Source organism: Urocampus carinirostris, chromosome 10 (genome assembly GCF_059441175.1).
Source record: "Urocampus carinirostris isolate Australia breed hairy pipefish chromosome 10, RoL_Ucar_1.0, whole genome shotgun sequence".
In the NCBI taxonomy this organism is placed as follows: domain Eukaryota; kingdom Metazoa; phylum Chordata; class Actinopteri; order Syngnathiformes; family Syngnathidae; genus Urocampus; species Urocampus carinirostris.
In genome coordinates this window covers 12807281-12820681 of record NC_142358.1, presented here as the reverse complement: position 1 = coordinate 12820681, position 13401 = coordinate 12807281, and the positions used below count along the sequence as shown (strand labels likewise).

Below are 13401 nucleotides of genomic sequence, written 5' to 3'. Positions count from 1 at the left end.
AATTTGATTTATTTTACATAACACGAGCCTCACTTAGGGCACCTGGAGGGAGCGGAAATGATTGTCCACCATTTTGCTGCTTCGGTTACCCGAAAACCTGAAGAAGGCTTGGCAAAAAATGAGAAAAAATGTGCGATTTCATCACATTTGAGTCTACGTAGTTTGTATTCTTTCTTGTGCTTCGTAGCACCAATTTTTGGTTGATTGCTTAACAATATTAGTGGTAGAAAAATACACAGTGTCCCTTTAAAGATTTATTTTTCAAGACGAAAACAAATAAAGTTTTTATTTTTTCAGGGGTCGTGTCATTTTTCAGATCCGTGTATAGTAATAATAATAACACCAACAACTGTAATAATAATGATCATTTTAATTATATTTGTTTTATGTCTACCTATACCTGATATTTTACTTTTTTCACAGTAATTAGATACATTTCAGTATTTTTCATCATCTTTTATTAATTTTTTTAGGACAATATCAGGCATACCAATTATTAGATGAACGCGCTAAAATATGCAAATGAACAGTATTTTTTATTTTTTCCATTATTTTCCTCACCCACTTCGAAGACAAATCAATTCTCGAAATTAGTTTACCCATGTCGTTGTTATTTGTTTACATATTTCATTCATTAATCAGTGACTAAATGTGTAAATCCAAACTTCTTATTTATGTAACCAATGGTTTAGGCACGTTTAACCTTGTATTCTATGTGTTTCTCTTTTAGATTTTAATATTAAGTTTTCATTCGTGTTTTTCTTATAAAGTTTGTATTATTATTATTATTATTATTATTAGTTGTATTTATTACTGTTGATGGTTCAACAATGTAGTTCGGAAACACTGAATAGCTTTGAATAGCTTATAGACAGGATGTTCAAATCTTTTTATTTTTTTATTTTCACATAATTCGTTATTTCTCAGCAATTAACTCACCGAGTACACATAATTTTCATTTGATGGAGTTTTGACTTGTTGATTTCCTGTCACTCAGGACGCTACGGTAAACAAGATGGTGCAACTCGGGGGTCTCTCCTGGGTAAATACTTTGTTTTATTAGTCCAGTCGATGTATGCACACACTCACAAATGTACTCCTCCTTCTTTCCATTTCCTGTGCAATCTTCGTTCTATGGAGCTGAACGTTTCGGTGATTGATGGCGTGAGGAAATGAGGCTTTTAATCCAAATTCTCAAACCTGGTGTCATGCTACAGTAGCTAGCCAGGAGCATGTGGGGGAGGGTTAGCATTAGCTTCCTTTTCCCACCGCAATTCAGTGCATTTCAATGCTCAAAACTACTCTAAACTTGTTTCGGCATGTATTCGAGACATTTAAATAGTTTGAACAAGTAAAAGGCGTGAACAGACAGTCAATGTCGCATATATAAATTGTTATCATAGATAAAGAAACATGAAAAACACAAAAATGCTGCGTTTTGGTCACTTTGAGTCTCCGTAGTTGGTATCTTTCATTGTGCTTTTCAGCACTTCTTTTCGGTTGCACTACACAATATATCACCTAGTGGTCAAATAAAGCACATTGTCCCTTTAACGGCAGCCGCCTGGTCAATTGAGTTTGAGACTCCTGATGTAAACAATGAATAGTAGTCAAAATATTGAACCACAGTGGGGAATACTAGTCAAAATCATGAATGAACTTGCCTCCTCTGCAATGTATTTTGCAGGTGTCAAATATTAAAAACTGAAATAATTACAATAAACGTATTAGTATGAAAATGTATCAAACATATTATTGTGGGACGAGTTTAGACAAGCAAAGGGACCGGACCAAGATATCACAGTTATTCTCCCCTCAGTCCTTTTTTTCTTTGTTTTGGATTAACTGAGAGACAAAAAAAATATAATAAATCAAATATTGTAAAAACAAAAACAACGCAGGCTGTCTTTCGAAACATAAATGCACTAATTAGTTCTTCACTAAATTGAAAATTAGAACTGCCGTTTCAACGGCACTGCTTAATCTTTCCGTCTGAAACGTGGTTTCTGCCTTCACACGCTGGATTTCCCACGCAGAGCAAGGACACTGAAGGCTGCACACTGTGTGACAGATGGGAAGGGAGGGCAAGGGAAAGAAGCGTTCGTCCCGTGCTTACTCTTCCAAAGATGCTCACAATGACACCCTCTCGAATCAATTCACATTTTAAACGCAGATTTAGATACGTTTGAATGCACATTTGTTTGGCTTTCCAGTTTGAGAGAACTGTGCAACCGGGCTACTGGTTATTTTAGTGACTGAAAAGATATAACGTGATGAGAAAATTAAAAGTAAAAATTTAGGTTCACCCAGACAATGTTTTTTTTTTCTAAAATTAATCAAATGAAGAGCTAAATAAATAGAAAGTGTCGTAGAGACATCGAGAAAGAATGAGAAAAAATATTTTTAATTAAAAAAAAGTAATTTATCCTTCAAACTTTGCTTTTGCCAAAGAATGGAAATTTCTAAGAGAACCCAAACTTTTGAACAGGAGTGTATACTAGTGTTCCAAAGAATGAAATCCATTTTAACTCTGCATTAAAGCTTTAATCTCATTTAAAATCCCTAACTTCGAAATATTGTACTAGCTCACGCCCTCTTCTGACTGAGATCATCATTCCAGCTCCTTTTATTGTGTGTGCAAGTATGTGAAATTCTTAGAAACGCTCAAATAAAATCTTACTTTTTAATATTTTTGGGGTTTGGGTTGGTATTTAGACTGTATTTGAAACAGTACTTTTCTTTCACAATTTTCATTGTAGTAAGATAAAAGCGAATAGTCGCGGAGGAAAAAAATATATAAAGGCTCTTTAAACTCAGTTGGCTATTGTTAACGCATACGTAATAGAGACAATGTTTAATTTGAAAACTTTCAGGGAAATCATCCTTAAAGATTTATTTAAGAGTTAAATAAGGTTAAATGGAATTTGTTTATCTTTTAGCGCATCCTAGTGTTAAAAAAAACTTCACTAAAAACATTGACTTGAATATGATCAAAAATACAGGAACTATCATCTAAACATGCATTTTTCTTTCAAATACTCGTATGTAGAGATATTTGAGTTTATTTTAAATAACAAAATTCTTACCTGAAGGGATCTTACATAATTGTCTGCTATCTTGCTGCTAAGCATACCCCAACAAACCAGAAACCCTGTAAAAGGTTGGGCAAAAAAAATGTAAATGTTGTATTTTGATCACTTTGAGTTTCCGGAGTTTAAATTTTTTCTTTTGGACTGTGGCACTCGTCTTCGGTTGCACTGCACTATACCACGACATCTAGTGGTCAAATAATATACACTGTCCCTTTAAAGCAGGGGTGTCAAACTCATTTTAACTCTGGGGCCACACGATAGAACAAACATTCTGTCGGGGGCCGGACTAGTAGATTAAAGAGAATGAAAAAGAGATACAGAAATAAGAGAAAGAGGGAGGGAAAAGGAGGGAGGGTGGGACAAAGAGAGACAAAAGAGATAAAAAAGAGAAGTCATGAGAGAGGGGGAAAGAAAGAGCGGAAGAAAGAAATCCAAACAGAAATAGAAAGACAGAAGAAGAGAAAAGAAAGTGCGAAGGGTAGGAAGAGAGAAAGATAAAAGAGAAAAGGAAAAAAGGAAGTTAGAGCAAAATAAGTTAAAAAGATACAGAGAGAGAAAGAGACAGAGCAACAAAGGAAGAGAAAAAGAGAGACACAGAAAGTTAAACAGACAGAGAGAAGGAGAAAATAGGTGGGAGAGAGAGAGAGAGAGAGAGAAAAGAAATACAAGTACAGTGTCTTTGTTCGAGGCACCTGGCTTTGGCAACATGTAGTTTACATATTTCAACCTGCAACTCATTTTTCTCTTGTGCTTCTTTGAGTGCTGTCTCGCGGGCCAGATTCAATCCCTTAGCGGGCCTGCTCTGGCCCGCGGGCCGCCTGTTTGACACCTGTGCTTTAAAGCCTTAATGATTTAACTGTAACAGTGCTCACCATAAAGCCTGAAAGAAAACAATGTTTCATAAAATAAACTAAAATAGATGAAATACTTTACTCTCACTGTAATTGTAAATTTAGATTTGTTAATCATAAAAATTAGGAAAACGTAGAATTTAGGTAGTTCAAATAAAAAATATTGAACATGAGGCTATTAACATCCTTTGAAGATTTACATTGTTTTTTACTCAAAGAAATAATCTGTTTCTCCTTTAAAAGGGCAGTGTGTATTATTTGACCACTAGATGTCGCTGTATAGTGTAGTCCAATCAAAGACGAATGCTAAAAAGCAGAAGGACGAATATAACCTACAGAAACTCAAAGTGACCAAACCACACAATTTTTTTTTCATTTATTGCCCAGCCCTTTTGACAGTTTTGGGTACCCGTAGTAGCAAGATGGCAGGCAATGATGTCTGTCACCTCTAGTTGAGGCTCATGTAATGTCAAATAAATTCACATTTCTCGACCCAGCAGTATTTAAAAAAAAAAGCCTGTTTGTATCATCTTGGGACAGAGAGGTCGCAGGTTCGAGTGTATGTCGAAGTGTCCTTGGGCAAGACATTGAAACCCTAATGCCCCCTATAGGCAGGTATGTGCCTCTGGCCATCGATTTGTAAGTGTGTGTGTGAATAGGTTAGTGTGAAGCACGTTGTAAAGTTCTTTGGGAGGTCCTCAGTGGCTTGAAAAGCGATTTATAAATGCAGACCTTTTACCATATAAACACAATGTAGTAGAAAAAAACATACTAAATTTTAGCCATTGGTGATAAAATACAAACTGTTGTTATTCGATATGGTAAAGTGTAGTATATGTATAAAGTATTCATGAAAATGAGTGGAAATTAGTTTAACTTTGACGGAAATAACAGAGTACTCCAATACTTTAAGTGGAATCAAGCATTTTCTTTGCTAGCGGCAACAATTGTCTGACGCTCCCTCCCAATTCTTTCTTTATCAGACCGTTTTTTTGTCAAGCACCGCCTTCTTCTCACTGCAGTTTTTTATAACAACTCTCCTTGTTTACCCACAAAGCCTCCATTATTGCACCTGACGCTGACCACTCCGCCCCGCGGCTCACCTTGTTATCAGCTGTTTGCACCACTAGCCAGCTCCAAATAAATTCCACAAACAATCCCAAACAGGTTCCATCTATTTGATCAGGTGTGAGACAAAAGTACACTCACTCTGCTTACTCGAGTAGAACTGCAAAAAGAAGTGTTGTCGGGCTAACAGATATAGGCCGAAAAAAACTTTATCCCTTCATCAATGCCAAAATTTGGACCTTAATCAATCAAGGACAGCAACTCTACTTTTTATTTTGGTCTTGAATCCCACAAAATGTGATTCAAAGCAACAAGACATTTTAAATCAAATGAAATGAAACACAATGGTAAAATACAATCTTATATGCCACAGAGTTTTAAATCCTAGCGTTTTATGGATATTTCCTTGGTATAAAGCCTGTAATTGTTTACAATTGTTATACAATTAAATACTCCACTATACATATAAGTACTCTATTAAACAATGAAACCAAAGAACAAACCCTTTAAACTGGCCTCAATTTTGCTCAAAGGGACACTGAGTAATATATAGTGTACCCATGTAATAAAAAACAACTTTCATTCAGTAAAAAAACAACAACAACATTGATTTAAATACTAGGCCAAAAGACATGAACTTGATCTTGATAATGTTAATTTTTCTAAGAAATCATAGGTCAATCAATTTGTATTTCTTTCACATAGCGGAATCCTTATCTAGCCGTCGCCGCAATGTTTGTCTGGCCTCTTGTTGCTACATGTTCCTCTGCAGCACTGTTTTTTGTTCATATTAGACAGTACAGTTCCATCTAATGGTCAAACATGACATATTTAGCGTGTATACTGTACCTGTAAACGGTTATTACGTTAGCAATAACATCTTAGGGACTGTTTAGCCAATCAAAATGTAGAACAGAATGCATGATGAAAATTAGTGACGCAGCAAGACTGTAAAAGATGAACCGTGTTATACTGAGGGATTACTGAATTTGTTAATCACTCAATGCCGTTATACAAGGCAAACATTTTGGTGTTTGACTAAACTAGTTTTAACCTTACCTCTAATTGTTACAACCTAGTAATAACATAGTAATAAAATGGTAATTTGTTATTTTAAAAAACAAATATCAAACTGATAGCCCTTCACACTAATCAGCAACGAAAAAGTGTCTCAGCTTCAAAAACGTTGGTAAACCCTGTTTTAGACTATCAGGTTTATTAAATCCTTCGCTAAGGTTTAAAACAAAGTCTGCTACCATCTAGTGGTGGCCAGTGTAATTGCACCAAATATAAATATGACCAGCAAAAATAATAATTTTGAAAAAACAGATTTGAGAATGGTGTTATCACATCAGCCTTATAGTTGTCAGGTATAATTCAAATCAATTTTTGAGTCCATGACATGAAAAAAGTCATTGTATACTCCTTGTTTTGTCAAACCTTGCCCAACTTCTTGTCTCACCTCTGCTGTTTTTCCTTTCCACAGTGTCCTCTTCAAGCTTGGTGAGAGTGTGTGCACCTGACCTCCCCGCTGCCCAGCAACCCCAGTGCATTTTTTCCTCTTGTTATTTCAACCCCCCACCCTTCCCGCTTGCCCATAACCCTGGCGACGGATGACAAATCGGGCCGGACGAAGCGACCGAGAGGTGTGACGGCCGTGCAAACTGAGGCCTCGTGGAAAGGACTCCACGGTGCCTGTCAGGCGAGGATTGGGGCTAGCGTGTTAACATCACATCTTGGAGCGAGACGTGCAATTGGTTAGCACGTGGTCAACCTTTTCAATGTGTCATGGGTGCTTCCGAGTGGCAGTAATTAAAACGTTTAAAAAGGGAAGGGAGGCAAAAGAATTTGAGAAGTAAAAATGTATCCAGTAAAGCCGTGTGCAGACAAGGTGCCAGTTTACCGTGGACACAAAACTTAACTACAGGAACGGCCGTAAGTGAGAAGTAATGCATGCTAAAAGAAAACAACATGCTGATGCGAAAGATACTGTGGAAAAGTACTAAAGAGCTTGCTGTTTCCCCTGAATTTTGCAACCATGCGTAAAAATTATCATATTAGATAATGACGCCTTCACAAACTTTTCCTCCTCCCCTTTGCTCCTAAGCCTGTCTCTTACAACAGGGTTTTCAACCAGTGTGCCAGGCACATGAGACTTTGTCTAGAGGGCCGCAGGAAATTGCCTTTTTTTTTTGTGCAAACAATTAAAACGCCATTGCTTTCTTCCAGCATCTTGCCAAGTAACTTTACAATTCATCCATATCAGTATGTGAAACCACATTACTTTTTATTTTATACGTATATACTAATTATCTACTCATGGGGTACTATAGGGAAATATATTTACCTAATTTATTTTTTATAAAACTGTTAAAAATTGCCTTGCATAAATAAATAAATGGAACAAAATAACATTCCTGCACATAATTTGATTTATAAGTATCTTATTTCTCAGAAAAATAAAGAAAAAAGTTGGGATCAATTAAAAAAAGATGTTCCATGTAGGATATTTTTTGCTTATTTTATGTGTTATTTTTATTTAGTTTATTTTTTTCCCAAAAATAAGACAAAATATTATAAAGCTTGAAAAACAGGTTAAAAGTACAGTAATCCCTCGCTAAAGCGCACTTTACTTTTCACTGTTTTACTACTTCCTGGATTTGCATCGTGCATTGTGTTCTACATTATGATTGGCTAAACAGTCCTCCAGCTTATTCTTTGACGGTAAAGTAGTTTTTGTTTTATGGAAAAAGAATAACATTTTTACACAGTACTTTTATTAATTAAACAAATACTTGCGCTTATATAAAGGGATTTTACGTCCCTTTCAGCAAATAATTAAAAGTATAAAAACATTTTTTAAAATGTCTTCACCGATTTCGCCTATTACAGGTTTTATACAGGATCACTGTTTAATAAAACCCCAATTACAGCAAACTTGACCAAAATGACCTCCTTAGCCATGGTGACCACAAGTTATATTAAAAATGTCATACAGTACCATCAAATTAGGCGTCAAATCAAGTCACATGATAATTCAAGCTGGAAAAAACACAAAAAACATGAAACCAGTTACATGTTAAACATTTTTTTTAAAAAAGACTGCCTTATAAGAAGCGCACGCACTTATAGCCCAATAAGGGACGCTTTAAAATGACCATTAGGAGGACTATCTGAACTGAAGACAATTATTGCAGTTGAGACAGCCAATTATGAACAAAGGTTCTCATCTATTTGGGAGGTTTAGTTACCAGTCTGTCCTCCACGCTGTTTTGTCTTTTTCACTTCAGTTCAGTCGTTCAGTTTTTGCCACCCGGAAGAACCCTGGCACCTGTTTACAAACATTCTGAAAAGATCCATTTATTACCAAGCCCATTCATATTTCAATTCAAAGTGAAGAAACGCTTTCGGACGAGGTGACAATCCCAACGCGGGTTGATCTGGCGCGCTAGCGCCACCACAAAGTCTTCCAGTTTGGCGCTCACTTGTGTTTGTATATACTGTAATTTTTTTGTTTCGTTTGTTTGACAATCCTAAGAGGACTATGCAAAGATTCGTGTGAGCGTGAGTGTTTATGTTCTCGTATAGCTCAGTACATACGAGGTGTAACAATAAAATTGACTTACCGTAATATCCGGACAACAAGCCGCACTCAAAACATTTTTATGTTAAATAACTTTTTGTACATACATACGTAAGCCGCACCTGACTATGTCCAAAGTTATATTGACAAACACACACGGGAAAAGGCATCGAGACGCAGTAGTAACACAGCAAAAAACACAACAGAAACTTAAGTAACACATAGTTAACAAGAATTTTCTGAAATAACACATACTGGTAAAAGTCACCGCGACGGAGCAACACAAGTACCGTAACTACTACTGTGACTAATTACTACCCTAATAGTCGACTAGTCACACACTATTGAAACGGTTAACCCAATATTCGAATGATTATTCTTTTTGTTTTAGACACAAGAAAAACAATGAAACTGTGTTTACTATGTTTACTTGTTTACTGCTGATTCGTTAAAAAAAATGATTAATTGAAACCAATTAGGAGCAGTGCTCAGTTAGTAGGGACATAAATCCATAAATAAACTTTTGCCCGTTTTTAGGGACAGGCAAATAAATAATATATGAAAATCTGGTAAACATTTTTTTATCCCTGTAAACCAAGAACAGGATTAGTAGAAGCAGTACAACAGTAAATATAAGAAAAATTATGTGCAATTTGTAAAGTGCATTCAGTGGTGAACTGCCAACAACTTATAACAAAATGATGCTTAACAGTATGAAATCAAATGGTTTTAGCAACCTATTTTCGGACTTTTAAAACATCAGGCACGATCTGTCATACAACTCAAGCTCTCTTTTGTTGCACATAATACGCATATAAATGTATATTGCAATTCATCCAAACTGCATTGGCTTGAAGGTTTCTTGAATCTTGCAAGGCGAGTCAGACTCTGTTTCATTCAACTGTCTATTATGATATTTACATTTTTTTTGCGTCACAGACCAATTGCCATGATATACAAGGTCTGCTTTGCAAACTTTGCAAGTAGTCTTTTGATTCGCTCTATCCAGGCCAAAATGGTCCCAAACTTTATAAGTTTTAGTACGCATGTTTGATGTTGACACCGTCATTTCTGTTTATGCGCGTTTCTCAGCAGTTATTATATTCATGTGGAGATACCTCTCTCTGTTGGCAAAAGTGTATCCAGCGGAAATAGTCGTCAGTGGAATTCATTGTCGACTTTTTGGATTTTGTTTTTTTTCTCGACAGTGTTGAAGAATCGTTGCATCGTACACAGCCAAAAACAGTAGCGACACAAATAACACAGCGCTCACAGGGCTAGTACCAAACTTCTTTTATGTTCATCGAAGGTTGTGACATGTCTCAATCTTTCCTTTTCTGTTTGAGCCCTCTGGTGGCCATCAGAAAAATGCATACATTCGCTCATCTCTGCATAAGCATTAGGGTAGAAATTGGGCATTAAAAGTTATGGCTCAAGTCCGGAAATTATGGTATTTTTTCCTTGCCACACTACAGAATGTATGCACAATAATTATCACAAGCATTTTTTTTTTTTTTGCTTGATGCTGCCTAAGATGAAGGCCAAAGTAGACAATCATCCATGTTTTGATATGAATATTGTTAACACTTGGACACCCCCCAGTTTGAGTACCAGCCACTCCTTTCATGTGATGACAGCACCTCAATAGAATCCAAAAGAGTGTGTTTGTGTGTGCATGTGTGGTGGGGGTGTGCACGTCCTGAAAACCAACAGTATTAGACATTCCCATGGAAACATTAGGTCATGATGTTGGTAGCGCTTGGACGCATTATTGACTGTTATGTGCTTACTGCCTGCCGTCCGATCCATGGACGCTCATTCAGATCCAAGTTGTGTGTGGTCGCTTGTGATTTTCTGCTCCTCTTAATGTATTATTTTTTTGTATAAAAGGGAAATCAATCTGAAATCATTATTTATACGTGCTGAAGAAATGTTGATATTTTGAGTAAAAGTTTTTTCAAAGTGAACACTGAAGGCTGCTTGTTATTTTCATTGACTACTGAACTTCATCATCGTTCTTACCTATCTGATTGTCACGACCAGAACGGAATCGGGACCCAAATGCGTTGCGTTAACCACAAGTTTATTGAAAGAAGAGGATGGGCAGCGACTGCGATCCGGTGCTCGCTGGATGCGGGAAGCAAGCTGCTCACGCAATCGGATCGTGATCCGAATACGGAAGTGGATCTTCCGAAGCGGGAGATGGCGGTGTCAAGCACGGAAAAACAGGTCGTAAGCCGGGACGGGAGAGCAAACGTGGTCGGGATCAAAAAACGGTCGGAGCCGGAGACAAACGGGAAGATCAGGAATGGACGGGTGCAAAAACAGGACAGGCGGGAGTCACTGTCAAAATGCTTGCCTTGTAACAACAGAGGTTTGCTGACGGACTGACAACCAGAGAGTGAAAGGACTGAGCTTAAAAAGGGACAAGGAACCAATCAGCCCGCAGCGGCTGGTGCCAAATCAGCGGGCACAAGTGATGCTGTAATCATGACATTAATAACTTTTTGGGATCTCTTTGAATTAACTTCAGTTTTTTGTTTATTGCAGTAATCCCACGCTGTAGCGCGGTTACCTTTCTTGCTACTTCACGGATTTTCATCATGGATCGTGTTCTGCATTCTGATTGGCTAATCTGTACATAATAGAGTAGGTACTGTTAAAAAGTACAAAGCGCAGCCTGAAGAAGGAAATGATCGAACAAGACAGAACACAGCCGACTTTTATTCCAAAAAGGTTCCAAAAAGGGGAAGAGAAGAATGGTGTGGACAATGGTCAGCCTGAAGAAAGATATTTTGGGTAAATTTGAAAAAGGTGCCCGCGTGTCTGATCTTGCTTCTGAACAGTTACGCTGAAGTTTTCATCTTTGTGATTTATACTATTTCGGAACAAAATAGTTTTTCCCATGTAATTTAGAAAATAGTATCATATTATTATAATATATATAATATTACTGTCGCACAACTCTGACGGATAAGGGATCCGTGAAACAAATTTTTACTTGTATAATATACTGTCACGCCCAGAACAGAAGGAGGACCCAGATGTGTAACGTTACTCACAAGTTTATTGAAATATAGAGGAAAGTCAGTGCCGCCAGCGATCCGGTGCTCACTGGATGCGGGAAGCAAGCCGCTCACGGGATCGGAACGTGTTCTGAATGTGAAAATGGATCTTCCGGAGCGGCAGAAAAACAGGTCGTTAGCTGGGACGAGAGATCAGGAAGTGGTCGGGGTCAAAAAACGGGTCGTAAGCCGGGACGGGAGATCAAAACGTTGTCGGGGTCAAAAACAGTTTGTAGCAGGAGACAAATGGGGAAATCAGGAACGGACGAGTGGAAAACGGTTGACAAAATGTGACCGACGGGAGTCAGAGTCAAGAATGCTTGCCTTGTGAAAACAGAGGTTCGCCGACGGACTGACAACAGGCGAGTGAAAGGACTGAGCTTAAATAGGATGGGGAACCAATCAGGTAACGAGCAGGCACAGGTGAGTGTAATGAGTAATCATGCCATATACAGTACTTTTATTTGTTAAACAAATTCTTGGGCCTGGTAAGAGGATTTGTTTTTTTTTTCTTTTCATTGTAAATTGTGTAATTGTAAAAAAAAAGGTTTCTACTTCACGGATTTCACCTATCACAACTTCGTAACCCTCGCAATCAAGAAGGGTTAACTGTATTTACATTCAATTTCTAATATTGAAATTGTTGTATGCAATCTATATTTTTCACTATTAAATTTATATTTCATTTAGATTGTATTTGTTTGGTTCATGTCTGTTGAGGTATCGTCAAATTTACAAATAAATGAACCTAAATCGTATTCATTCATCTAACTTTAAAGAGCTATATGAATGAGCAAGGGGAAAACAAAGTTTTATAATCTTACCTTAACTTATAAATGAAGTTTATGCGCTGCTCCCTTTGAACCAAAGCGTCAATGAATGGGTAATGCTCCAATATAAAAAATGTCCATGGATCAAGAAAAAAATAATGAAATGGCTTGACCTGCAGTGAGCTTGCGTGTACTATGACTAATTCTACTGTTTGGGGCTGAGATATGCACCAAATTCTTGGTCTCACTATCGCCCTCTCCCATGAGGCAAGACAAATGCATGCCTCACTCTGACTATAACGGGAAAATTTAAGGATTTTGTGAAGGAAAATCCAAATATTGTAAAGTTATGTAAAAAGGAACTTTAACACTGGGAAAAAAATACAACAATTTAATATATTTTCAATTTTATGTTTCCACCTGCCCTTCTGACTGCCGTTGATTTATTCTTATTATTTATAACTATTTACTTTTTATTGCATTTTCTCTACTTTCAGGTACATTTTTCAGGAGATTTTAATTCGAAGCATGACATTTTTCCCAATTACCTCAGTTCACGTTAAAATAAAAAGTATTTTCTCACTAAACAAGTCGAATGCCGGTTAGTTTTTAAGCATGAGATCCATTCGAGATTACATTTTAATGTTGTTTTCAACCACATTCCTGACCGGGTAAAAAAGATGCACCAATACTAAACAAAAAAGGAGAAATAAAAGCTGTTAAAATGAAAGTTGCAAACGTTACTGTATGTGAGGTGTCTATTTTTAAGGAATGTCATTCAAATTTTTAGAAGAGACGAATGGTTGCAAATGCATCACATTACACTTTCATCAACAATTGTGTCCAAAGCATGAAGCCTAATTTTGTTGACTTTGTTGAAGGTAACGAACATTCACAATTGTGGTTTTAACTGGTGAGGCAAGCTTGTGTCTTTCAGTGTGCGTGGCCTTGCTTCCCGGCTTCCCACTGGGA

General features: G+C 37.0%; 1 protein-coding gene across 2 annotated transcripts in view; it reads left to right on the top strand.

Moving 5' to 3' along the window:
- The window catches only part of hnf1ba (HNF1 homeobox Ba), a 49602-nt gene extending 39041 nt beyond the window's left edge, over nt 1-10561 (top strand). Inside the window, exons 9-10 of one of the 2 annotated variants that reach the window (XM_088345817.1) lie at nt 998-1042; nt 6498-10561. In XM_088345817.1, coding sequence (XP_088201943.1) covers nt 998-1042; nt 6498-6518 — 66 coding nt within the window. In that variant the 3' untranslated portion in view covers nt 6519-10561. The remainder of the gene's footprint in view (nt 1-997; nt 1043-6497) is intronic. The other variant, XM_088345818.1, reaches the window with a different exon arrangement.
- Nucleotides 10562-13401: the final 2840 nt, after the last annotated feature.